General features: G+C 41.9%; 2 protein-coding genes across 4 annotated transcripts in view; one reads left to right on the top strand and one right to left on the bottom strand.

The window, feature by feature from the left end:
* The window catches only part of celsr2 (cadherin, EGF LAG seven-pass G-type receptor 2), a 71254-nt gene extending 56041 nt beyond the window's left edge, over nt 1–15213 (top strand). Inside the window, exons 15-34 of one of the 3 annotated variants that reach the window (XM_086292401.1) lie at nt 649–832; nt 951–1052; nt 1180–1274; nt 2334–2543; nt 2761–2944; nt 4954–5272; nt 5413–5580; nt 5655–5778; nt 5865–6065; nt 6152–6326; nt 7361–7473; nt 7712–7794; nt 8553–8679; nt 8770–8880; nt 9974–10104; nt 10191–10276; nt 10380–10550; nt 11516–11728; nt 11808–12030; nt 13861–15213. In XM_086292401.1, coding sequence (XP_086148527.1) covers nt 649–832; nt 951–1052; nt 1180–1274; nt 2334–2543; nt 2761–2944; nt 4954–5272; nt 5413–5580; nt 5655–5778; nt 5865–6065; nt 6152–6326; nt 7361–7473; nt 7712–7794; nt 8553–8679; nt 8770–8880; nt 9974–10104; nt 10191–10276; nt 10380–10550; nt 11516–11728; nt 11808–12030; nt 13861–13867 — 3027 coding nt within the window. In that variant the 3' untranslated portion in view covers nt 13868–15213. Of the gene's footprint in view, nt 1–648; nt 833–950; nt 1053–1179; nt 1275–2333; nt 2544–2760; nt 2945–4953; nt 5273–5412; nt 5581–5654; nt 5779–5864; nt 6066–6151; nt 6327–7360; nt 7474–7711; nt 7795–8552; nt 8680–8769; nt 8881–9973; nt 10105–10190; nt 10277–10379; nt 10551–11515; nt 11729–11807; nt 12031–13805 lie in introns of those variants that run through there. The other 2 variants (XM_086292400.1, XR_015129100.1) reach the window with 2 other exon arrangements.
* A 1955-nt stretch (nt 15214–17168) lies between these two features.
* The window catches only part of dstyk (dual serine/threonine and tyrosine protein kinase), a 29650-nt gene continuing 20554 nt past the window's right edge, over nt 17169–26264 (bottom strand). The window contains exons 6-14 of the mRNA XM_086292399.1: nt 25387–25470; nt 25104–25280; nt 21926–22055; nt 21373–21529; nt 20737–20869; nt 20479–20592; nt 18606–18720; nt 18350–18484; nt 17169–17795 (exon numbers count right to left, since the gene is read on the bottom strand). Of these exons, the coding sequence (XP_086148525.1) occupies nt 17608–17795; nt 18350–18484; nt 18606–18720; nt 20479–20592; nt 20737–20869; nt 21373–21529; nt 21926–22055; nt 25104–25280; nt 25387–25470 (1233 nt within the window). The 3' untranslated portion in view covers nt 17169–17607. The remainder of the gene's footprint in view (nt 17796–18349; nt 18485–18605; nt 18721–20478; nt 20593–20736; nt 20870–21372; nt 21530–21925; nt 22056–25103; nt 25281–25386; nt 25471–26264) is intronic.

The following is a 26264-nucleotide window of genomic DNA, read 5'->3' as shown; positions in this document are numbered from 1 at the left end:
TTTTTCTCAAGTCTAAACTGATGAATTTTGTTTTCAGCATGATCCTTTCTCAAGTGACTCCTAAAATCTTGCTGCAGTTTTTATACTGTGTGCAAATTGAAAAATAACCCACAGTTTAAACTTTATTTTGCAAGCTTTGAGCTTTACATAGTTAAAGCACATTATTGTACACCTATAATTATGCTTTCTAAACACACATTAGAAATCTGTAGACATCCATCAGACGTCTGCTGCTTTATGGGAACTCTTTCCTGAGAAATGAAGAAAGAGCTGCACAAATGTGGCCCTCACAGGAACATGTGAAACCTCTGAATCTGTGTCCAAACTTGGTTTCTTGCACACTTCTACGACACGTGTTGCAGACTGGCTTAATATTAAGGAAGAAGCTGTTTTCATAAACAGTCGTTATACATCTTCCAACATTCAGCGCTGATCCATTTTTACAGCTATGTTTGCTTTGCATTGCACTGCGCTGAGGGACAATTAAAGATTTATTTTGTGTGCTGAAGGTTTGTAGCGTCGTTTTCCACCTTTTTCTCTGGCTAGAAAAAATCCAGGTGGGAGAACAACTTGTCTGCTGGCAGTCAGATGCTTTTGAGCGTGTGGTTTGAGCTTGCCGTGGCGCTAAGGAAGAATTCTCATTTGCAGGACAATCATTACCGGCCTGAAGACAGCGACACCTGCCTGCTGTGTGACTGCTACCCGGTCGGCTCTTTCTCCAGAGCGTGTGACCGAGAGAGCGGCCAGTGTCAGTGCAAACCCGGCGTCATCGGACGTCAGTGCGACCGCTGTGACAACCCGTTTGCTGAGGTTACCCCTAACGGCTGTGAAGGTCAGAACACATTAATTACAGCTTTGCATCAAGTCCCTTTTTTCATTATAGGTACAAATACATTAGATATTGTTCTAATTTTATCCTCATCATCTCCTTCCTGTTCCATCTCTCTTAGTAATATATGACAGCTGCCCTCAGGCCATCGAGGCTGGGATATGGTGGCCCAGGACTAAGTTTGGTCTCCCTGCAGCAGTTCCCTGTCCCAAAGGAACTCTCGGTATGATGTTTTTTTGGCAGCTCATCAAATTACCATATAATAATGGCACTATATGAAACTTGCCTCAAGCTCTCTCTCAGCTGCAGCCTTTTCCTCATGCGATAACGCTCCCTCTCCTCCTTCCCAGGCACAGCGATTCGACACTGTGACGAGCATAAGGGCTGGCTGCCTCCTAATCTCTTCAACTGCACCTCCGTTACCTTCAGCAAGCTGAAAGCTTTGGTGTGTAGCTTCTCTCTGTCACTATTTTAAATTTTAAAGTCAGTTTCCAGTTTCTACAACATCATCCTCATTTGTGAGGAGAAATACAATGTTTTCATTCTGCTGCTCTGCGGTGCTGCTCTGAGCATCACTGGCTTAAAGTGATAGTCCCAAAAAACTGTTCTTCGTTAGGTACACTGTTAAATATGTGCGTATGTGTTGTGCAGATTAACGGCACTTAATAAAGTCCAGCTGAGGCTGCAGGTGTTTGGTTATAAATCAAAGCTAATGTGATTAATCCCATCGGAGGCTGGACCGGATTTCATGATGGTCTGTTTAATGTTTCTCAAAATGTTTCACACAAAATCTCACTAAAGGATAAATCAGGCGATTGCTGAAGTCAGTATGGTTGATGCTTCTGAGAGCAGGAGTGTTCACAATCTACTTCCCAGGGGTGCTACAGGAAAAGTCAGTTACTTCCTGGGATAACTGATAAGTGCTGCAATGACACGTCACAAAATACAGGAAAAGATCAAAGGATCATTAAAACCTCGGATTCATCCTCTGGGAAAAATCAATGAATGTACATTCAGCCACTTATTTCCTAATCGCTCACCCCAGTGGGCAGATCCACTATTTGATTTGGTGCAGATTTTATGTTCGATTCCTGATGCAACACTTCCACTTCTCTGGACTTGGAATAAAATTGAATTCAGTCGAATTCAAGTGAATCTCTTTATTATTTTAACCACCTCTGTGGTGTTTACGCCCCAGGAGAAGTCTGTGACCCTCTCCACACGTCCCACTGATAATTAAAGGCTTAATGTTCATATTTTTCTCTTCTTGAAGTCATGTGATCAGTTCTTTTGTCGACTTGTTATATCTGCACCAGTGAGACAGGCACTCCACCTCATCTCGGGCACTAGTAATGAAGCATGCATGGCAACAAAGGCGTTGCTTCAGTTTTAATCTCGTCTGACCTGCAGACATTTACACTTTAAATCTCATCTCTGTGTTACTAACACTTGTCTTTGGGATTTCTTTTCTTGTGAAAATTGATTTATTTATTTTCTTCTTCAGTCTGAAAAGTTTTTCCGTAACGCCTCGCTCCTCGAGTCTGGGCGCATTCAGCAGATGGCGGCGATGTTGGCCAACGCCACGCTGCACACGGAGAAGTTCTACGGCAGCGACGTGAAAGTGGCCTACCGGCTCACACAGAGTCTGCTGCGACATGAAAGCAGCCAGCAGGGCTTCAACCTCACCGCCACACAGGACGTCCACTTCACAGAGGTGAACAACCACGTCACTTCTAACACTCGTACAGACGGAGAGCAAGAACAGAGCTCTGTTGTGGCTGTTTCAGTACACAAAACTGGAAACAGGAGGCCAGTCCTGCCTGGCTGGACATCACAGCCTGTCATGTTGTATCTGCAGGGAGTACATCACACTTCATTTCACTCTCTGCTCTGACATCCTGTCACACTGAACGCTCGCTGTTCTCTGACAGAATCTGGTCCGAGTGGGCAGCGCCATCCTGTCTCCAGACACACGGCAGCACTGGGAGCTGATCCAGCACACGGAGGGTGGCACGGCGGCGCTCCTGCGCCACTACGAGGAATACGCAAACACACTGGCGCAGAACATGAGGAAGACTTACCTCAGCCCCTTCACCATTGTCACACCAAACATAGGTTTGCAATATTTAGTGCCCTAAGTTTTCAGCTTATCTGTCACAGCTGTCATCACAAATGAACTCCACTTAAAAAATATATCAAAGAATATATTAAAAGAAAATTCTTATCTCAATCTTAATCTGTGAGATATTAGTCCATGCTTTCATATCAATCAGGTTAGATTACTGTAGTGCTGTATTTGCAGGACTGTTCAGATCATCAGACTAATACTACCCCAGTACTGAAGTCACTTCATTCATGCCCAGTTAAACACAGAATTACCTTTAAAATCCTTCTATTAGTTTATAAAGCCACCAATGGTTTGACCCCCCCAGTACGTCTGTGACTCGCTCAGTCGCCATAACCCTGCTACAGGGATATCAGACTCACTGTACATCGTGGGCCTCTTTCTATCGATATAAAGAAGTGCACACTTACTGAGATCAACAGTGCATCTCAGTTTTCCTGTATAACAAATAAAAACAGCAGTAGTAAATGAAAGAAATCATAAATTGTAAGAAAAAATTACAGAAAAGGTCCTGGTTGCTCACTGCCCAGAATGTCCTGTAAGTATAAAACAGGAAGTTTTTGTTATTTCACAGTGAAATGTTTTTAATTGTTGTGGACACATTTTTATAGTAGTTCTTATAGTAGATGTCTGTTAGTTTGATGTAATAGGAATGGTTGAATGGCTGTAGGGAGGTCAAAGCAGGAAAAAGTAATGAAAATATAGTTAAAAGTCCAAAATCTATGCCCTCGTTCACTTGTTCCAAAGCTGTCAAGTGGGCCAGATTGGAGTCTTTTGTAGGCTGATTTTGGCCCCGGGGCCTTATGTTTAGCACCCCTCCCTGCTATATCTCTCAGGTCAACGAGAGCAACTCTTTTAAATGTTCCCAGAATTTGATCTAAACGTGGTCAGGGTTTCAGTTACTGTGCTTCTGTTCTTTGCAACAAGCTGCTCGCTGACCTGAGGTCAGTCACAGCTGCGTCTACATTCAAGAACAAACTCGAACCCTTTTTACTCTCCCCAGCTTACATTTAATCACTGTGTGCATGTTTTTGTCTGTTATGTTAAGCACATTGAGTTTACACGTAATGAAATTTGCTATATAAATAATAATGCCATTGCCGTGATCAGGACACATGCTGCACGCAACAGGAGCACTTCAAACACCTTTAACTGCTGGAAATGCTTCACACATGACTCCCCACTCGCATGCTGTGAGGTTTTCTGAGCTATCTGTGTAAGAGTTCGTATCAGGCACAGTAAAGACCGTTTAACGTGCACGTCACAGCTGTTAAAGCAGAATTTGCCATGAAGAAACCGGCAGTGGTGCAAACCCCAATCACAGCATTCATGTGTAGTCGAGATCAAATAAAGGTTGAGTTCAATACCTGATCAGTTTGCTGCGTGGACGAAAACGATACAAGAGTCTAAAAAGCAAATAAGAGCAAGAAAAAAGTTGTGCATGTGACTCAAGCGTGGAAAAGCTAGCAGTTATTGTGTGCAGAAAAAAGAACCGCCACATGACAACAAAATAGGTACGTGGAGGTAAAAATGACAGTAAAAACTGGGAATATTTATTTCCTGTTAGGCTCCGTTTTCTGTTTTAATAAAATAAGGTCAAACTTTATTTTTAAAAACAAACACTTAGTATGGTTCTCATACTTACAGATTAAAAACAGGCTGTGTTGATGATTTTTCTATAAAGATTTTGAACAATATCAGTTCAGTCACAGGGAAAGCATCCTTCGCCTTCTTCTGTGTCGCAGGTTTTAGCAGATTATGTCCTTTTATTTCCATTAAACTTCTTATTTCACAGATAAATCGCATGGTTTATAAAATGTGAGGAAATTAAAATGAACTGAACAAAAGCCCTAAATTCAGACGTCCTCTTTTTTTTTTTAATCTAAAATGAGAAAGTTATCAGATTCGTTTCCCTCAGATTAACTGTTGGAACTTAAAAACGGCGAAGCCCGTTTTGAAGCAGCGTTCTCTGACCTTCCCCGTGTGCTGGTTTTTGCAGTCATCTCCGTGGACCGTTTGAAAAAGATGAATTTCGCCGGCGCCAAACTGCCGCGCTATCAGTCCCTGAGGGGCCCTCGTCCTGCGGATCTGGAGACGGCTGTCACCCTCCCAGACTCCGTCTTCCAACCACCTGTGGAAACGAAGGGCCACAGACACCTGGACGTCTTCCCAGAGTCCTCGCTGAGGAACCGCTCGGCCAGCAGGAAGAAACGCCACCCCGATGACAGCCAGCAGGACGCCGTCGCCAGCGTGATCATCTTTCACAGCCTGGCCTCACTGCTGCCCGAGAGCTACGATCCAGATAAGAGAAGTCTGCGGTAATAAAACTTATTCTGACTTTTTTCAGAGTGTAGAAAGTATAAAGAGGCTAATCTGCTGCTGCTTTTAGTCATTTTCATTTCCTTTCCTGAGGAGAGAAAAAAGAAACTATTTCTTCTTTCGTGTATTTTTGCCTCAGTGTCCCAAAGCGTCCCGTCATCAACACCCCGGTGGTCAGCATCACTGTGCACGACAACGACGCGCTGCTGCAGCACGCGCTGGACAAACCCATCACCGTGCAGTTCCGGTTGGTCGCCACCGAGGAGCGCTCCAAACCCATCTGTGTCTTTTGGAACCACACCATACTGTGAGTGCAGCTGTAAGTGAATGGGGGCGCCCGGGCGAGGTTGTGCTGTGCTCACGTTTGTGTTTGTCTGTCAGAGCTGGTCGCGGCGGCTGGTCGGCGAAAGGCTGCGAGGTGGTTTTCAGAAACAGCACCCACATCAGCTGCCAGTGTTACCACATGACGAGTTTCGCGGTTCTCATGGATATCTCCAGGAGGGAGGCGAGTGACACTCACACTTCTCATGTGATCAGAATCAGAGTTGCTCCTCACTGTAACGTCGCATTTTCTCATTCTAAACGCACCAGAACGGAGAGATCCTGCCCATCAAAATCCTGACGTGGAGCACAGCCGGCGTGACGCTGGGCTTCCTCTTCCTCACCGCGATCTTCCTGCTCTGCCTGAGAGCCATGCAGTGCAACAAGACGAGCATAATCAACAATGGAGCCACCGCTCTCTTCCTCTCAGAGCTCATCTTCATCCTTGGCATCAACCAGGCCGACAACCCGGTGAGCGCTTTGGTTCTCGTCTCTCGCCTCTTCCCTCCGGCTCTGAGAGCTCCCAAAGTTTTAATCATTCTGTATTCGCTCTGCAGTTTGTGTGCACAGTCATCGCCATCCTGCTGCATTTCTTCTACCTCTGCACTTTCTCCTGGCTCTTCCTGGAGGGGCTGCATGTTTACCGCATGATCAGCGAAGTCAGAGACATCAATTATGGACCCATGAGATTCTACTACCTGATTGGCTGGGGAGTTCCTGCCTTCATCACAGGTGTGAACCTCGAATTAAAAACCCACTCGACAAAGGAAAACCACTCCACCCAGCTTGTGTGTTGAGTGGAATAACGAGGATCTTAAACCTTTATAACGTCTTTCGTGACAGCGGGAGCAGAAATGAGGAAAAGAATCAGACACGTCTCAAACACAATCACAAAGACGTTAAAAGCAAATTAATTTTTTAAAATAAAGCTGAGTGGATAATAAAAATAACAAACCAATTTGAATTATCTTTGAATGATCTTTTTCATTATATCTGCTTTGTGAGCTGAAGACATCGCAAAAGGTTTGAGGAAGGTGTTTTTTTACAGGGTCACCTTTCTTGATCAGATTTTTTTAGATAATCACAATTATATTATTATTACTGGCCGTCAGCTGTTGGCTATTTTTAAAGTCTTTCCACACTGATCCATCCAACATTTCTTTGAATCAAGTCATTTTTTAAATCTTTTAGCTTTTCCCAACATTTTTATTTTGCAGAAGGATTTTCTATAAATGTACACTGCTAAAGAAAGAAGGGAACACTCGATCATCACAGTATAACACAAAGTCAGTTAAACTTCAGGGATATCAATCTGTCCACCTGTTATTCACTTCATTAAAACCAAAGCAGCTGAAACTGAAACAACCCTCTGCTACTTAACTGACCAGATCAATATCGCAGAAGTTTAACTAACTTAATGCGACAAACCTGACCCAGGACCACAACAACTAAAGAGATTTGTGTTTCTTCCCAGGATCAAACCGGGGGTCTGAATATCAGATGTACAAGTTGGTCATTATCAACAGTCTTACAGTTAAATTAGTTTCGTTGAATAGCCAATTCAGTTAGTTCCTGTACAGATTATAAACCCACAGAACGTGTCTATATACCCAGCCACACTATGAGAAGTCATTATTTATTCAGCTTTAGTAACTTTCACTGTGACATCATCCTCTGGAGATAAAAATAGTTTCAGTAAAGAGTGAATCAAGACAAAAATTAAACAAACTTTTCACACTGTCTATTTTTTCTGGGGTCAACTCCAGGTTTGGCGGTGGGTTTGGACCCCGAAGGCTATGGAAACCCTGATTTCTGTTGGTTGTCTATGTACGATACCCTGATCTGGAGCTTTGCAGGACCCATCGCCATAGTGGTGTCGGTGAGTACCTGCATCCATCCATCCAATCGCACATGAATATCTTGTAGTTTTACTAAAAGATATAAAAACACGGAGGTAAAGCTGTCACCTCAGCAGCGTGCATAGCATTTTCACGCTACATTAATTATTGTTTATTCTTCTAACATGCTGCACTGCAGACCTTCACTTTACTTTAGTTTTGTCACAAACTCCTGCTGTGTTGCCAGTAGTGACATACTGGTGTGTTGTGTATCCACAGATGAACATCTTTCTGTACATCCTGTCGTCCAGAGCCTCCTGCTCGCTGAGACACCACAGCATCGAGAAGAAAGAGTCTCGTGTGTGAGTGTCCCGGCCTGTCATTCAACACCAGCGCCGTTTACTTCCTACCTGATTAGAGGATGTTTAGACAGGAAAATTTTTGTACATAGGCAGTCACTGTTTAGCAACACAATTCAATTCAGTTTTATTTATACAGCACCAGTTCACAATGCCAGTCACCTCAAGCCTCTGTAAATTTAAGGAAAATTACCCAACAAGTAGTAGAGGGAAAATCCCAACAATCAGCAAGCACTTGGCGACAGTGAGAGGAAAAACTCCCTTTTGACAGGAAGAAACATCCAGCTGAACCAGGGTCGGGGACCCAGGGACTATGAAACCAGTGCAGATGTCATTATTGGGTATTTCCAAAAAGAAAAGAAACGAGGCTGACATCAGCATGTTGTAATATAAACATCATAAAACATCAAATCTTTAGTCTAGCCCTTGCTCTTCGGGAGCTGCTGTCTGTGCATGTTCTTTTTTTTTATATTTTCTGCAATAATCCCCTGACCCAGGCCACTCTAAGCACTCAGTTTCAGACAGTTTTTTTCTACTCTTGGATCTGTATGATGTCATAGAGAGAATATGGTCATCTCAGGCACACAGCTTTGGCATGCTTATCGTTGCTGTTTTTGTTGCTGTTTTATCCTCAGATCCATGTGCTGCTCTGTTTTTCCGTGTGTTGCATTGAATTCTTGTTGTTGGTTTCCGAGTCAGATCACTGGTCACTCCAGAAGTCCTTCCTCGCCAACTCCTCTTTGTGCTTCCTCTCGCTGCAGCTCTGGCCTGAAGACCGCAGGCTGTGTCCTCTTCCTGGTTTCAGTCACGTGTTTTCTCGCACTGCTCTCCGTCAACAGCGACATGATCATCTTCCACTACCTGTTCGCTGGTTTCAACTGTGTGCAGGTGAGCCCATCGGTTCACCCTGAAACTGCTTGAAAGGCTCAGTTGTGCCTTTTTGCTAACCTTTAACCTTTTCCTGTCGTCCAACTCCAGGGTCCCTTTGTTTTCTTCTTCCGTATTGTCTTCAATAAAGAAGCAAGGAACGCTATGAAATACTGCTGCAGCCGCAAGCGACCCGATCACATGATCAAATCCAAGGCCTCCGTGAGTCCCTCGCAATAAGCGGCGAGAAAATATTTCATTCGGTTTGACACCTCTGGGATACGTAGTTAGGCTGATGTCATATTTGGAGTTTCTTTTTAAAAAAAAACCTAAAATATGGCGTCAGCTGTTGTTAAAGAAATAAATCTGTAATTATCTCAGATATCAGTTATGCTGTTGATACTGCACCATCTGTTCCCAACAGACTGAGTTTTGAGCTTTTTTTGACATTTTATAAAAAAGGAGGATTTATTCTCCGCCCTAAATGACTGACTCTACTAAACAAGAAAAATAAATCTCATTCATCTGTGCCAAAGAGCGCTACCTCACCGTAAAACTGTTGCTGTAAACAAACAGGTAAACTGGAGCGTGGCATGTAATCCACAGACAAATACTCACTCAGATATTGAATGGATATTCTTAGCAAAAAGACCTATGCTTGTGCCTGAAAATCAGTCATATTGAAACTGATTTTCAGGCAGAAGGATGAAACTCAGTTTCAATATGACGTTTTTTGTAAGTATAATGTTGTGCTCATCATTCCAAAAACAGAGACAGAGAGGCCGGTGTTTGCGAGCACTGATCAGGAAGGAAATAGACGATCTGAGTTTGGAAAGGGGGATCTGTGCTGTATCCTGAACTGCTACATCTGGCACGAACTGATTACGTGTGCACATGCTCTGGAGCTGTGATTTCTGCATGAGATCCTCTTGCCAGGCCTCTCTTAGATACTCCAGTGTGGCTGTACAGTCGATTCGTGACAGACCTTCTTCAATTGTAGATTTAGAGATAGATCCGGTGGCTTACTGGAGAAAGGGTGAAAATGTTGTCTTCACTTAGAGTCTTTTAAAGTGTGATATATCCTTCAAATGACTAAACAGAGACAAGTTCACATGACAGACCAGTTAAAATATTATTTAGAGAATAAATTTCAAGAAAATAAGTTTTTTCTCTCTGATCCAAGTTTGTTTCTTAGCATCTGTACAAAAAAATTGCAGGAACAATAAACTCCCTGTTATGTTCTTTACATCTGAAATAACTCTGCATCGTATTTTTATAACATGTTTCTCTGCCTGCCTCTTGCCTCCAATTCCAGAGCTATAAATGCAACACGAACTACATGGACGGGAGGTTGTACCACCTCCCCTTTGGCGAATCCAGCGTGTCGCTGAACGGCACCATGCAGAGTGGGAAGAGCCAGCAGAGCTACGTGCCATTTGTCCTCCGGTGAGGAAACCACTTAATAAAAAACTACTATCAGTGTGCTGAGTGACGGACTGAGTAAGTGAACTGAACTGTTTCCATCTTCTCAGTGACGACGGGTTGAGTAACAGTCAGGCACACATCGCTCTCAATGACCACACGTCGCTCTTCCATGAAACTAAGGAGCACTTGGATGGTAGCGTGCTCATTTTCCTCAGATCTGTTCTTCACTTTCCCACTTTTGCACTGATGGAGTCACTGGATTTGTTTTTCACTGACGCTAACCCGTCAATGTTTAGATCACGACAGCGACTCGGACAGCGACCTGTCTCTGGAGGACGACCAGAGCGGCTCCTACGCTTCCACTCACTCCTCTGACAGCGAGGATGAGGAGGCCCCCCTCCCGCCAGAGGAATGCTGGGAAAATCTGGCATCCAATGTCGCCAAGAGACCCCAACCACTCAGTCAAGGTACTCACATGAACCTGTTCACATGCATTGCCTTTACACTAAAGTCACACCACAAAATGGTTTACTTTCTGAAAAGCAGTCAAACAGTCAGAGTGAAAAGAAAGTGCACTTATGTAAGGATGGAGGACAGGCTGTACCACCTCCCCTGTTCTAAAGTCTTAGAAGGAATATAAAAAAGTTACGTAGTCCTTAGCAGGTCTTAAAATGAGGTCGATACAAGCTGCGATTATCAAAAAACCATGACACGACACAATGGGTCAGTATTTATTTACCTAAGGCGAAATGCACGCCGCGATTCAGCAGCTTGAGGTAATAGTTTTCTGCGTGACGTTCAGTCTCACATTATTGTGGAGGAGTTTTGCCTCAGTCGTCTTTACCGTGGTGCTTCTATTCATTGAGCTTTGCTGGCATTCATTTACACACAGCTCTCTTATGGTCACACACAGGATTTCAGTGGCGTTGAGGTCTGAATCGGTGCGACACCTTACTTTATTTTCTTTTTTGCTTGGCGTTGTTGTTCTTTTGCATGTTCACGTGTTCAGTCGAGCTTTAGCCGTCGGACAGAGGAGAGGAATGCATGAGCAACTCTGTGACTGCTCAGGTCCCATGCGTGAAAAACAAGCCCAAATCACCACCCTCCCCCCACCGTGGTTGACAGTTGGTCTGAGGTGTTTGGGCTGATCTGCTGTGTTTGGATTTCAAACATGGTGATATGCATTATGACCAAACATCTCCACTCCGGTCTCATCTGTCCAAAGGACATTGTTCCAGAAAGAAAAGTGTATAATTTGTGTGTATTTGTGTACATGTATAATAAGAATCCAGTATAAGAAAATTGGATTCTTACTTCATGATCTTTACATTTGTGTATGTTCACCTACGAGGACCAAGAATACATGTTTGTAAAGCAGGAACATCAACCCATCAGAGGAGCTGAGCTCACTCTGTGTGTTTTTGTTTTCCAGACAACGGTCTGAATAAGCTGTACTGGCCCGGAGAGTACGCTGCCACAGCGAGTGACAGCGAGCTCACGGGTGGAGACAGAGCGAAGATGGAAGGGCTGGCCAATCACGAGCCAATCGTCCGCGACCCCCGGTTATTATCAGACGACAGAACAAAGGAAAGCGTGACGGTACTGCTGCCTAGTCTGCCGAACTTCAGCGCCCACCCTCACAAAGGTAAGCTCATCCAAACCTCAGAGCTTTAGCTTGACCATTATTAAATAAATAAGCTAAACCAAATCTTACCCCGGTCCAGGGATCCTAAAGAAGAAGCAGCTCTCTCCCATCGTGGAGAGGAACAGCTTCAACCGCATCAACAATGAACTGTGCGAAAACGCTCCGGGTACGGCGTCCCCTCATGGATCTTCCTCTAGTGAAAGTCGAGCGGCCTCGGCTAAACGCAGCTTGCCTGACCAGCTGAACGGGGTCGCCCTGAGCATCAAGGCGGGGACAGTGGACGGCGACTCATCGGGATCAGAGTGAGTATCAGGAAGTCGATACAGATGAAAACCAGCATCAGATTCTGAGAAAAGGGAAACTCACTCATGCAAACGCATCAGTGTCGTTGCCTACGTGTGTGTCCGCTGTTTGTTGCTGGAGTCGTTCAGTGTTTCGTTCAGCTGTCTGTCAAATTATGAGTCTTGCTGCCATCAGTGGTCGTTTTCATTCCTGGTAGTCTGTGTCGTTTCCACTCGAACCGCTTAAATGTTAACGTGAAACCAAAGGAAGACAGCACCATTCCTGATATCCTGTACACAGTGAAAGTCAGTGTGGGCTCAAAGAGTTCACTTAAGTCTAACATATTATCACTATAGCCACTAACCTTAAAGATCAATATATTTTTGGATTAATCACTATATCATATATGTAATAAATTTCTGTGGCCATCATGTTTAAAGGAGCAGTTTAGAACTTTTCTGTTTTAGATGTGAGTTTTACTGCCATCACTCCTTTTCTCTGTTCTGGACATCGGCAGCTTTCTGTCATTGTTTGAAGGCAGCTTAGTGTTTCACGCAAACACATCTTACTAGTACAGAATAAAGCAAAGACAACATGTGCATGTGCAACATGTGAATAATACTGCGCAAATGTCTTGAGTCCCATTTATATTTTACTTTGAGTTCTGCAGACTTTCTCGAGGTCTTAATTATGGCCAGAAGAGAGAGAGTTCAGACTGAAGAATAAAGGAGATCGTAGCAAATATTGACTTCGAAACACGTTAAAAGCTGTACAAACTCTGTTTTTGCTATATTTACATTTATGTTTGCGTGTTTCAATAAATCGCTGCAGCTATTGTCTAAAAACATATACAGAAATAACAGTGGGGCTCAAGACTCATACACAGTACTCTTAAGTGTGGTTTTTACACACAGTTTGAGATTTCTGGAACAACAAGCCAAAAATACCACATTTATAAAACTGCTAGTTTAAGGTTGTTAAATGGCGTCTCAGTGTCACTGATCATGAAGTCAGTTTAACTGTAAACGCAGTGATAGGTGACGATTTTCACAGGGTAATGAAAGCTTTAGTGCCATAAATGTAAACATAGTGACAGTATCCATAGGATTTTATTAAGTCTTTTTTAGCAGCTGTTAAGAAAAATTAAAAGTGACCCTACTCTTGTTCTAGTAGGAGAACAAATCAGGCCAAAGATTTGATACCGACGGATGCTAGAAAAGCTTCTCAGTTAGGAGAAGGTTCATTGCAAAGAGGATTGAGACAGATCGTCAAATTTGCACATTAAAAGTATTTGAAAAAAGGCACAGAAATTATTTGTGATCATGTAGACAAAAACCTGGAGATGCAGCAAGAAGAGAGGAAATCTTTTACTATGAAACTGTATAAAACCAGTGGCCCGCGGCTGGTTCAGACGTAAACACTTTTGTATTCATTAAAAGGTACTTTAAAGATGCAGTCATTATTCACAGCAGTGTGAATTCCACTTTACTAACCAGCCTTCTTTACCCCCTTTTTCTCTTTCCAAAAATCTCAGATTTTTATTCTTTAGTTTTATCCCATGAAGCTCTGATCCTCATTCAGAAACAATCAGGATCACTGTCTTCAGATTGGTGCATCATTTTTTCGGTCACCCCTCACAGCCCGTGTGTGCATCTGTGTGTGTATCTGTCTGTGTGTGTGTTTCATTGTCATTTTTAATTTCCTTTTTTTAATTTATTGCATTCGTTTCCAACACTTGTCTCTCCATCCCATCATCCTCTGATTCATCTTCATCGTACCCACCCTGTTTTCCCAGCAGCCACCTCAACACCTCCATGTGACCTTGCTGACGGAGGGGTGTGTCTTTGCAGGTCATAGAGTGACTGCAAACAGGAAGCACTGGATTTCCCCCTTGATAAACTGTGGAAAGAAGGAATTCCCCCTTCCCCTCTCGTCATCTGAAGGAGTTTATGTGTGCGTGCGAGTTCATACACGTGTGCCAAAATTTCAGGAGTCCCTGCGCCACCACCCCGCCCGCACCCTCACACAACAAGCCTCACTCTCCCTTTACAGAAATGGTTTTGTTTACATACTTGAAGAAATGCACTTTTTTTTGATTTACTGTCCTGATTGGCTGGTGGTCCATTTTTTTTTCCAACTTTGTTTATTTTTCCAGGATTTTTATATCGTTTTGATGACAGATAATAAAAAGAAGTCATACTTTCAGGCTCATTTAGTTGTACACTTGCAAACATTCAGGGAAATTTTCCATTTTCATCTACTGCTGTGTTTTGTGCCGTCTCTCTGGTCACTGGAGCTGTTGCCGTCTCTGCCCGTCTGACGTTCGATGACTTCAGACTCAGGCTGTTGAGGTTTTACAGGCCTGAAAATATCCAAGAGACGCAACACGCTCGAGTGCGGGTCGTCCTCAAAGGCTCTTTGCGTGTTCGTGGACCGTGAGCTGCTCACTAAGACTGACTGCATCTGCCTGGATTCTCCATGTAAGCTACTGATTACTGAAGGGTGTTTCCAGAGGCCACAGGTGGGAACAAACCTGTATGTGCAGAGCTTAAAAAGTAAAGACTCAAAGGACTTTTGATACACTTTTTTTTGTAAGCCACTGAGAGCACATCTTTTTTTTTACGGACGTGGGAATTTTTCATTGTTTTATCCGAGGGACGCACACATCTGAGTTCAGTGACTAAACAGCTGTATTTTATAGACTAGCAGCGAAGCTTGTGTCTTTTGTAAAGTAATTAAATACATGCAAATTTGAGCTGTAATTCATTTTTACTGTACAGAGTGGCCTGTAAATGAATTGAGAACATATTGTTAAATGTTAGTAAATATGTACACACGTTCAGACCTTGGTTTTAGGAAATACTCTTGATATCTGAGAGAAAAAAAAAGTCTCATATGAGTAACTACTGAGATTGATGTGAAGCCATTTTTTACCAACCATATGAGTTTAATGTATAAATTTCATGCCAACACTACCACGTCAGTCATGGTGTTATAACACTGGTGTCCAAACAGAGGATTGTCTTTCACTCTGCCGCTCCTGTTTGTACTGATTAAACTGTTTTCTACCATTCCCGTCGTTTTGGCCTATTTATTGGAGCCAGTTCAGGTAACGCTGCGTTTCAGATGTGTTAGTTTGATAGTCCTTCAGTACAGCTGTTTGCAGCTGTCACGCATGGGTTATATTCTCTAAAAAGAAAAAAAGAGTTGATCACACTTACACACTGTAACTTTAAAAATTAGAGTGTTGTTGTGTTCTTATAAATGAACATCACTGGAATCTTTTTGGAATTTGGAAACGCGTGATTTTATGTCTTAAGAGCTAGAAAAATGAGTCATCCAGAGCCACAGCCAGGAAACGGTTATTTTAGATAAAAATGGTAATGAAGCTCAGCCTGACAGCTGTGATTATTGAAACAGATGTTATCTCCGTGTTTTTTCTAACATTAAAATGACAAATTGTAAAAACAATAGTTTTACTTTATATATTAAGTGTTTAGTGGGGACTTTAACCTCCACCCACAGCAGTCCAGAGGCAGCTGAGAAAAGCCATGGCAGTGGTGGGCGATTAGTTTTTCCTAAAGGGCCACATGAGGAGCTCGGACTGTCATGGAGGGCCGCACCCTTATTAGAAAGGGCTTCCACAACAGTCCCAGGTCCTCATGTGGCCTGTTGGGAGTCATGTTGTTTTATTTTTGCTTTTTATGCTAAGCTAAGCTAGACATGCGAGCTGCTATTTCACTGGTAAACCTTTTAACTGTACATTTTTCATTTTTTAAAAACTGTGTTTGTTTTTTCTAACCTTTGGATTGTAGGGTTAACAGTGGCGTCATTGCTAGGCCGCTCTCAGAGATGAGCTGCCAGACAGAAAAAACTGAGTGCTGGGAACACAGTCATTCATTCCTTTCATTTTTGTTTTTAAGTTCATGCTTTAAAGTTCAGGTCTGTTTCTATAAAATCACCACACACAAGAAAAATGTTTGATTGTGTTTTAAAACAACAGACACCAAAAAAAAAAAAGCCAGATTTGTGTTTATGTATTTAAAAACAGACGCATAGTCAAGTTTATACCGAAATAAAAATATACGGTAACACCAAATATCCTGATCTGGTCGTGAACCATGGTCTGATGACAAGCAGGTTAACTTAAGATTTAACTACCACAAAACAGACATAAAAGGTGTTTTTATAGATCATTTGTTTGCACAGGTGACCACAATTGGCCTGGGTTTGACTGACCTCTGTCCAATAAAGGCTAAAATAATCATTCTAAAAACAAAATTGATGGAAAGTATGATTGCAGTTATTGGTGATTCATCACTCAGATATTTTAATCTGTTTATTATTTATAATATATTAGGAAACTTTTCTGAGAGACTAGGTTAAGACTTTTAAATGGAGCTGGATGAATTTTGTTTGTTTTCTTATCATGTACTGTATGAGCTTTGTGTCACGAGTCACCCGTAACTGTCCAAACTTGTCTCTCAATATTACAACTCAAGGCTGTAGCCCACTAGATGGTGCTAATGCTCTTTACCTGCTTTCTGTCTGGAGCTCCAGCTGCTTCTGAAATGAATGCACAAACTCAATATATCTGAAAAACACTGCTTATTAAACATTTGAATTATAATTTTCCCTGAGAAAAGTCCTCAAATGCAAGAAAGAAAAAAAGTGTTACATTAAAAACCAATAAGAATATTTAACAATCAGTTGTAAAACAGACTTTCAATACTGGATAATGTAATAATAATAATAATAATAATAATAATAATAATAATAATGTGTATGTGTTAGTCCCCATAGGGAAATAGTTCCCTAGTGAGGCAGTGGGCAGCCACCAATGCAGCGCCCGGGGAGCAGTGTGTAGGGACGGTACCTTGCTCAGGGGTACCCTCAGGGTAGCCGTTCAGTGGAGTTGAACCCCCGACCTTCCGATCATGGGGCCACCACTCTACCTACTGAGCTATCCCTTCCCCCCTTTTTTTTTTTCCTTTCTTTTTTTAATAAAAGGTTGGTGATGAGCCTTTAGGGTCTCCAGCTTTGCCTTTGCATCAGCATGAGACGCAAGAAAATGTCCCCAAAAGTCCATTTCTACTAAAAACTTCTTAAAAACTTGTTTCCTAAAATTGAGTTAAAAATGAGTCTGCGACAGGATTGATTGGTTGTAACAGATAATTTTATTTAAAAAAAGATGTGCTTGTATAGACAGACATGTTCAGTTTAAATACAATCTAAAATTAATTTTATATTTTTTCATAATACTGGGAATGGACTACTTTTAAAACACTTTGAACCTAGTAACATTTCTATGACAAAGTAGCAATTAGCAGTGCAGCAACAAGCAAATAGAGTTTGTATACAAATCAATTACACAATCAATAAAACACGTATTTGCAAACTTCTGGTCAACATCTCATAAATAATGTAAATGCAACAAGTGTGAACAAGGAGGTCAACTTGGACACCTTTTTTTGTTTTTGTAAATGGTGCCTGGTTTTCCAAAATTCTCCGTTCAGCTCCGTTCTTCATAAATACAACAAAAATACTTTTCCAAACAGTATCTCTATCACACACGTGTTAGTTTGTCTGGAGTGTATTCAGTTTGAGTCCTCCAGGCTGCTGCTTTTCTGCTCCGAGTTGCAGTTGCAGAGCCGCTTCATTATACTTTGCAGGCTCGGCTCAACGATACCAAGCAGGGGTCTCTGGGAGGGGTCCCCGTTCCAGCAGGCCTCCATCAGCTGCCAGCACTCTTCGTCAAAAGTAGGCACGCGCTCTGGTCTGGAACCTGATGGAGGACAACATGGATACAAGTGAGTCTCTGGCCGAAACACAAGCGATCCAAATATTTCCTCAAATATTCACCCTGTTTGACAATCAACAGATTATCTGTGTGTTCAGCAGTGACAGTTACACTTCCTTACATGACCTACCACTTCATGGCAGAGTTGCTGTCATTCCCAATTGCTTCTACTTTGTTATAATACCACTAACAGCTGACTGTGGAATATTTAGTAGTGAGGAAACAGCTGGACTTGTTGCATAGGTGGCGTCCTATCATGGCACCACGCTGGAATTCACCGAGCTCCTGAGAGCGACCCATTCCTTCACTAACTTTGTAGAAGAAGTCTGCATGCCTACGTGCCTGATTTTATACACCTGTGGTTGTCGAAGTGACTAGAATACCTGAATTCAATGAGTGAATACTTTTGGCACTGTAGTGTACATTTTGTTTTGGGATTATGATCTCATTGCATGCATCGTAACTCTCTCCCAAATTCGCAAACTGAACTATGATTTGCATTCTCCAAGATTCAAAGAGTCTGGTAAAGGGCCGTTTACCTTTTTTAACGTTGTTCCAGAGCTGATCCTTGCTGGAACATTTTTCAAAAGCCTCTGGAAGTTTCACTGAACCGGTGCACAGGTACCAGAACAGGATCCCAAAGGCGTAGACGTCGACAGAGTTGTCATATTTTCCTGTCGGGAGACAATGCCACAGTGGAGACAAGTTAAAACCTGACACACAAAACAAGCTGCAGTTATGACTTCCTGCTCTTATAACTCTTTCTTTTTTTAATGCACTGCCCCATAATCATACCTGTAAACAGCTCTGGAGCCATGTGGATGGGAGTTCCTACTATGCTGCCAGACATCATGGCTTCTGGTTTACAGAAGCCCAGGTCGGTGATCTTTGCCCGATTTTGTTTGTCCAACTAGAAAAAGCAAAAAGATGGTTATCTAATCAAGTAGAAAATACTGCAGTATTTAAATTTTCACTCATAAAAATGTGGTCTGATCTTTATGCAAAGGCCAAGTTTACAGTCACCTGAGAGCATTCGTGCACACAGATGGCTCGTTGTAAGAGTCCAGCTGTAGGACGCATGCATAGCTATTGTGCTGCAGTCTGTAATTTTATATTTATTTATAGCATGCGTGTATATTTTCAATTGTATAATCAAAACAGGTATACAAGATCTGCTAGACAGGAGCAGGCATTAACAAGCATGTGATTCCTCCTACGCTTTTCCAAACAAGAAGGGGTCAACTTATTTTTCCATGTAAATACGAAGCTTTCTTTGATTTCATGTTTATTCATTTTTTTATGTGCATTAACACTTGTTACTTGAATGTTTAAAATAAAGATTGGAAACTGTAGTTCTAATGTTGGCTACAGCTATTAACAGAGTTAAATCAAACTACACTAATAACAATTAAACTGAACTTGCATCTGTTGAACACTTTTATTATCACATGCATTTAATGTGAAGGCTGGAAAAACTAAGAAAACTCTTGATTTTACTAACTTGTGGAACCTCATTCAGCAGCAACAACCTCCACCAGATGCTCCTTGTAGAACGAACACAACACAAAGGACAAATTTAGGAAAATTTCTCCCTGCAAAGCTGTCCAATATTTATGAGATTTCCTGATTTAACCCTGGGCAGACCATGCCACAACATCTCTACAACCACTCTGATAATTTAATTTTGTGCACTGAATTAACTGTTTCCTCATTGAATACAGACTTCAGAGCTGGGATGAAGCTTTGTTCATTTTTCCTCACAATTCTGTTTATTAAATTTGGGAAAGATAAAAGAACAAACTACAAAAAACTAACAACGCTACAGTGATGCTGTTAAACTGAAGCTGTGACATCAGTAATGCAATGAGACAATACTCCGCACTTGCACAGGGCCCGTTTTATATAGTGAAATACAACAACTAGTCCATAAATCCAGTCTACGTACTTTAGACCAAAAAGGTGGCGATCATCCGTGTCATCTATTCAATTCCAGATTATAAATCAACAGACGTTCCACTGATCACGTTCTTCCATATTCACAACCTCTGAGATTACAGATTTCCACAAAGAAATAGAGGAAGGATCATCTCTGACCCACTTCAACATTATAGCATTAAGAGACTGGATCACATCCTCTTTTGCAGACAGGAGGGAATCTTCCCAAGCAGATGTAAGAGTGCATTTTCCAAAAGCTGCTGACCTGTTGTTGCACTAACACTTGAACATACTACCGTCCAGACGGTTTGTGCATTCCCACAAACAACGCAACCTGAGATTTACATTTACTTTGTGTGGGGAACCTCCAGGTGGTCTTTTGCAAACCTGAGACATGCTGTATTTTCCTTTATGGTGGTTTTCTGTCAGCACTCTGCCCATTTACTATTATTCACAGTGGAAACAGACATACAGCTGTTTGCATTTTATTAGTGTAATCAGACTGTTTATATTTGTGACTCAGATCACAGGTGAGTAATCGATGTAGAGATTATTGTAATTGTATGATGCTGAACCTATGGAGTGCATTTTCTTCTGTGCTTGGAAAGGTGTCATTCAGATCAACTGTGCCATGTATTTTATGAACGTGGGCTACTTTGATAATATAGAGTTCTGATAGAGCTACACAGTCACAGACTATAGCCGGTCTAACTGACAGCTGATCTGAACTTACCAGAACATTTTTTAGCTTTATGTCTCTGTGCAGGAGACCCTGACCATGGAGGAAACGGATCCCCTCCACCACATCCAGAGCAATCTGCAGTCTCTCCTTCAGTGATAAACCAGCCTGGCAGGGACGAACAAAAACAACGGAGAGAGAGAGAGAAACCGGAGACTTAACAGGATGTAAAGAGCAGAGTAGAAGAGTACGGAGCTGCTCCTATAAAACAATGACCTAAGATCTCTGTTATTCGCTGCTTTATCGAGTCACCTTCAAGCCTGTGTAGAGGTCTCGGTGCAGCCGCTCCATGATAAGCAGCACAGATATGCTGGAGCCGTCTCCATAGGTGTAATCGATCACAGAGCCGTGCAGGTCGACCAGCCGCTCATGTTTGGGCAGTGACCTGAGGAGACGCACACACCCAAAGAAAGGGGAGGGAAAACATATTTTAGCTATAAAATCATAAAAGGTTTACTTCTCACCCCCGTCCACCTTCTTCTGCTTATACTTCTGTTATCTTGAAGTCAATCTTGTTTGCCTTTGATAAATTCGCCTCTGCAAAGTTTTGGAGATTCCAGAATTCCTCAGAGCTGAGGAGGTTATAGCGCACAAGCATTAACTGTGCTAACGAACTCATGCTGTCACCTTTAAAAATAAACACTGACATGAGCCTCAAGGCTTCAACAGCCAAAACTACTTTTCTATAAGCTGGGTGGAGTTTGGCCTTGAAAACAAGCAGCCTGTCATGTTCTATAAGCAGAGCTCTGCTCTTGATGAATGCACCTGCTGCCTGAGAAACTTTCTTAGTCACAGCTGCTGAGCGCGAGTAAAGCTGCGATGCATTTGGAGCCAGCTGTTTGGTGTGAAGACGCGACTGTGTTCAAACACTTGTTCCTAATAACTCACCGTGTGTAGTGAAACTCTAAAGCCAGGTCATTCCAGTGTTTATCGTCAGGCGGGACCACGGACTTTAGTGCACATGGGTAGTGTCCTCCCCAGCTGTCACACAAATACACAACGCCGTACTGACCCCGGCCCAACTCCCGCCCGAGCTTGGGCTTGCCTGTGAGAAGAGAGAGAGAGAAAAAGAATTGCAGATAATAAGATTGTGTTTATAAATGCAGCTTTGAAGCTAAGTCTGAAACTTTGCCAGTGTCTGAGTATTTTAACCAGTCACTTATTGTGTTTCTAAATTAGATTTGCCTATTTTTAAGTAGTGTACTCACACTCAAATATACAGTGACCTTCACTGTACAGTTTCATCTACTGGGAGTGGAAAGTCTCCCTGTGTTTTTCCCCCATGACCTAAAATTTATACTTTTCATTCAAGCAGGGACACATCTTGGAGTTAAATTAGTTAAGTTCAGATTTAGAACTTGACGGAGCCACAGTTAGCAGAAACGTGTGAGTGCGCTGTGCCCATTTGTGGGAACGACAGAGGAATTCGGTGGTGACTCACCGTGCAGCAGCACATCCCTCAGAGAGCGGCTCTCCAAAGACAGGCGGGCCAGTCGAGGGGCGTGGTCCTTCCTCACACGCAGCCACAGGTCCTCGGTGCGCTCCAGACGACCCGTGTGCCCTTCCTCCAGCTGCAAACACAACACATGGCGTAACAACTCATGCCCTGCATTAGGACATATCAAATGGCTGATCTCATTCGTTAGCAATAACATTTTCCAAAATTAGTTACTAACCAGTTATTTTTGTAGGGAAAAAAAGCCAGCAGAGAGGCTCCTCTCTAAAGGTTTAAACTTAATGTAAGCACAGCCCTTTAACTAACAGAGTCCATGTACAGAGCTGATGAATGCTTCATTGAGCCACCCATCATGTTTGTTTGGCCCAAGAACTTTCTCCTTCATAGTAAAACAAGTTTGGTCTCAAAAGAGTCGCACTAACATGAGTCAAAGACTGCTTTGCTCTCTACAGAAGCATGAGCACAAGCAGCTCATTACACATTTTAAGTTTCCTCCGTTTCTTTTAAGAACACCACATCACACCATGCTGAGATATACCAAGGTTCAACTAACAGCCTTGGTGAATCATCTTATTAGTACAAAATGTTATTTTATGTCTGTCAAACTGGGTTATCGTTACCATTTTTGTAGATTCAACTAAAGGTTTTTGTGGTTTTGTGACTAAAGAAAATGTAAAATTTGTCCTTTTTGCACACCCTGTACATCAGTACAGCTCTGACCACATGTTTTTGGATTCAATAATCTCAATCCATCTGTATGTTGTTTTTATATTAAAGCGTGAGATACTACCATGGAAAACTAGCTGGCCCTGAAGTTCTCAGTCACCCCTGGCCAGCTGTTTTGACCCCTATGGCTATGTGACGTCATTTGTCAGAGGTCAGCGCAGAAGAGCTCACCGACTCACTCTTTTTTTTTTTTTTTTTTTTTAAACCAGAGAGCAACAGTAAACAGCTCTAATCTACACGGTCTGGTCACCACTAACAGCTCACTATTAACTATTACCAAACTAATAAAATACTGCAAGTTCAAATGTTGTTAAGTAAATTAAATTACTTATTTGTTTACATCAGGGTTTTTCCTGCATTGTGGAATTTTTTTGGTTCCAACTCAAAGACAATTCATGCAGCTCCAGAGGAAATTCCCCTCCCGGCTTGTAATGAAATTATTTTTTAACTAGTTTTGTTAATTGGGGTTTCATCAGCTCAACCAGAAAAGACATTTCTGTTTATCCAATGTTCCCCACAGGCCGATTCTGAGCCAGAAAACAAAATAAACAACAATTTAAAAAAAAAAACAAACCAACAACAACAACAGAGTAAGCTAGATTTGTTCATATATTCAACACAAGGCAGCTTTGCAGCTAAAGACAGAACTATGCTAATCTCAGCTTGTCTCGTAAATAAATCACGAGACAAGCTGAGATTATTAAAAGACATCTGCAGGAAAAAATTCACAACAATTAGAGTGATTAAAAAAAATGCTTGATTGTATAAAGAACACATTTTTCTCGGTTCTTATTTACTCATGTATGTGAAGTATGAGCTTTGTATTTAAGCAAATAAGAAAAAAGAAAAGTTTGGAGCTGCAAGCTGTAACGTGTTGCTTAACGTGAGAATCTCTGAGAATCGGTGGGACTGGAGGTCATCCATATTTTGCACCAAGAAGCTGAAAAATTGCCGATAGTTTGATATCTGATTCTACCGATTCCCAGATGCAGCTCAGTAATGGGAAAAATTACAGGTCTGTAGTCTGTAAGTGAAATCACCTTAGGGGCTCGTGTAAAGTGCCGAGTATCATCGTCGTGTGCTCTTTTCAGCACAAAGGCCATTACACACCGTTGTAAAAAACCATGACATCAATTTGAACATCTTAGGTAACTTCACGAGTTATCGCATTCACAAGATTTTCAGAAAACTTCATCTGTGATCTTGACAATGAAGTCGAGGTCACCAAGATTCAAACTTATTGGAGATTTTTAGTAGATACACCCTTGGTATGAATTTGAAAATCCTACGTTGCTGTGTTCTTGAGTTATTGAATTCACAAAGCTGGGAGTCCACGCAGCTCGCCCACCTGTCTGGTGAGGTGACAACAATACCTTATCAGACTTTCAAGTGTTACTAATCCTGAATATCACACCAAGCCTGCGTTTTAATGTCCGTTATTCGCCGATGTCCTGCTTGTTTTTCTGGTCGCTCCAACAGGAACGTGACACACGTATGATGTTATTTTAGTCAGCTGGTTTCCACGGCACTCGACAAGTGGATCAGAAGCATAAATAACCTTATTTTCAATTAGTTATGTTCACCCAACATCACCTCCTCTTCCGTCACAATAAATCATTGTATTTGTGTAACTGCATGATAATGGAGACACTGATGTGGCCCACACTGTCTGTCATGTGATAAATACCATCACTCATCTGTTGGGGGCTTTATGGAGGGATGTCCACGCCATGCATGCCAATTGCATAAATACAAAAATAATAACAGTGAATCTGATTAAATAACTAATTTGTTGTTTTATGCTATATTCGATTGTTTGACATTGTTATTTTACATTTTTACTTCTTGTTTTATTGTGATTTGTATCTGTGAAAAGTGGTATTTAAATAAGTTTCACTGATTTAATAAATTGTCCATTTTCGAGCTGTGCGGTTAGCAGCCTTTAGTCTTGCAGCTGCTAAAGAGAATGGGCTTTCAAAGAAGCTGCTGTGAATTGCTCCCAGCTCTCGCATTTTTTGGACTCCCTGTGAAACCAGCTGCTAATGTTACACAAACAATAGTAGAGCCGTCCCAAATACCTCTCTGCATATGTGAGAGCTCCAGGAAACGTCTCATAAGGCATACCGCAGCATCACACGGCACTTTCATCTCTGCTGCTCAACAAACAAACAACAATGTGTAGATGCTGTGGTCACGATTTTTCCCTATACACCAGCGGTAGCTCTAGTTTCACAGCCTCACTGCCCTGGAGGTGGTGCCTTACTTTAAAACCAACATTTTTTTGACTGCAGTGAGAGTTACTGGTGAGTAGTCAACCTTTATTGAATCATCACCATTTCATTGACAGTTTTTTACGTATATTTAAGATCATACAGGGGAAAGTATTTGTAGGAATAGGAAAGAAAAGTGCAGCTAAAGCAAAAGAGAAGGTTTTAACCTGACGCAGAGATGTCGCGAAAGCCTCGTGGGAGCTGTTGAGCCGGGTCCTGAACTGCGAGCAGATACTTCGGGCCAGTTTGGCAGCGCTGAGACTTTCGATGGCATCCTGGGCCACTTTGCGCTTCCACTCTGGAGTGATGGCAGGAGGGTTAACAAACGTTATCCGGTGGATTATCTGCAAGGAAGAAGAAGAGACTCATATCAAAAGGGAAAAACATAGCCATCTCATCAGAAGTCCGAGTACTTTAAAAATGATTTGTGTGAATGTTTGAGACACCGACCTGTTTGATTTGCTCCCAAACGAGTCTCGTGACAGAAGATCCAGAATGAAAGGTGACCTCTACGTGATAGGCAGCATTTAACAGCTGTGACAGGTGAGAAAAGGGTTAGCACAAAACCCAAATTTTAAGACAATCTGTGAGTCTAAAAAGCTTCTAGCATGACTAATAAGAGCTCATTATTCTACTTTTGTGTAAAAAACAAAATAAAACAAAAAAACAAACATCTCAAATAACATGTGAGAAACCACTTTTCCACTTCAGGAACTCAATCAGGCACAAGTTCACAGAACAGGCTGCTCTGTTCCACTGTGTAACATCCACTCACCTAATGTGGTGATGTAACAGCAGCAACAGCTTTGACAGTGACACCGTTCAACAACACAGCACAAAGTATGAATAACTGTATCTGTCAGACTCAAAGACAAGAATATTAGAATTAAACTGTAGACGGGCGCTCTACAAAAGATAAAGTCACCAAAAGAGTGCATCTTAACCAAAACCACAAACCCAATTCCAAAAGAATTGAGGTGCTGTGTGAAATATTAAAAAAAGAATGATTTGCAGATCTCAAACTCATATTTTATTCGCAATAGAACATAGAAAACATTTCAAACGTTTGAACTGAGAAAACATAAAAGACACATCCTAGTACACACATCTGTGGTATAAATTCAAAATCCTACGTCACCATCGCATTAACCCCGCTCGCCCACATAACAACAATAAAGGCTGAGGGGTAAAAACAGTGATATAAAAGAAGAGAGAAGCAAACCAGAGACACCGGATGTCACACATCTTTGTTGTGCTTCTGAAAATGAGCTTTCAAAACTGTGATGGTTTTAGGTTTAATTCCTGTTTCTTTAGAGGCCCTCAGAAGT

This window comes from Aulonocara sp. 'chitande type north' Nkhata Bay, linkage group LG5 (genome assembly GCF_057382095.1).
Source record: "Aulonocara sp. 'chitande type north' Nkhata Bay isolate Kocher_YH1m ecotype deep benthic linkage group LG5, A_spYH_male_GT1.1, whole genome shotgun sequence".
Classification (NCBI taxonomy): Eukaryota; Metazoa; Chordata; class Actinopteri; order Cichliformes; family Cichlidae; genus Aulonocara; species Aulonocara sp. 'chitande type north' Nkhata Bay.
Note: the sequence above shows the minus strand (reverse complement) of the source record. Positions and strands in the feature narration are given on the sequence as shown.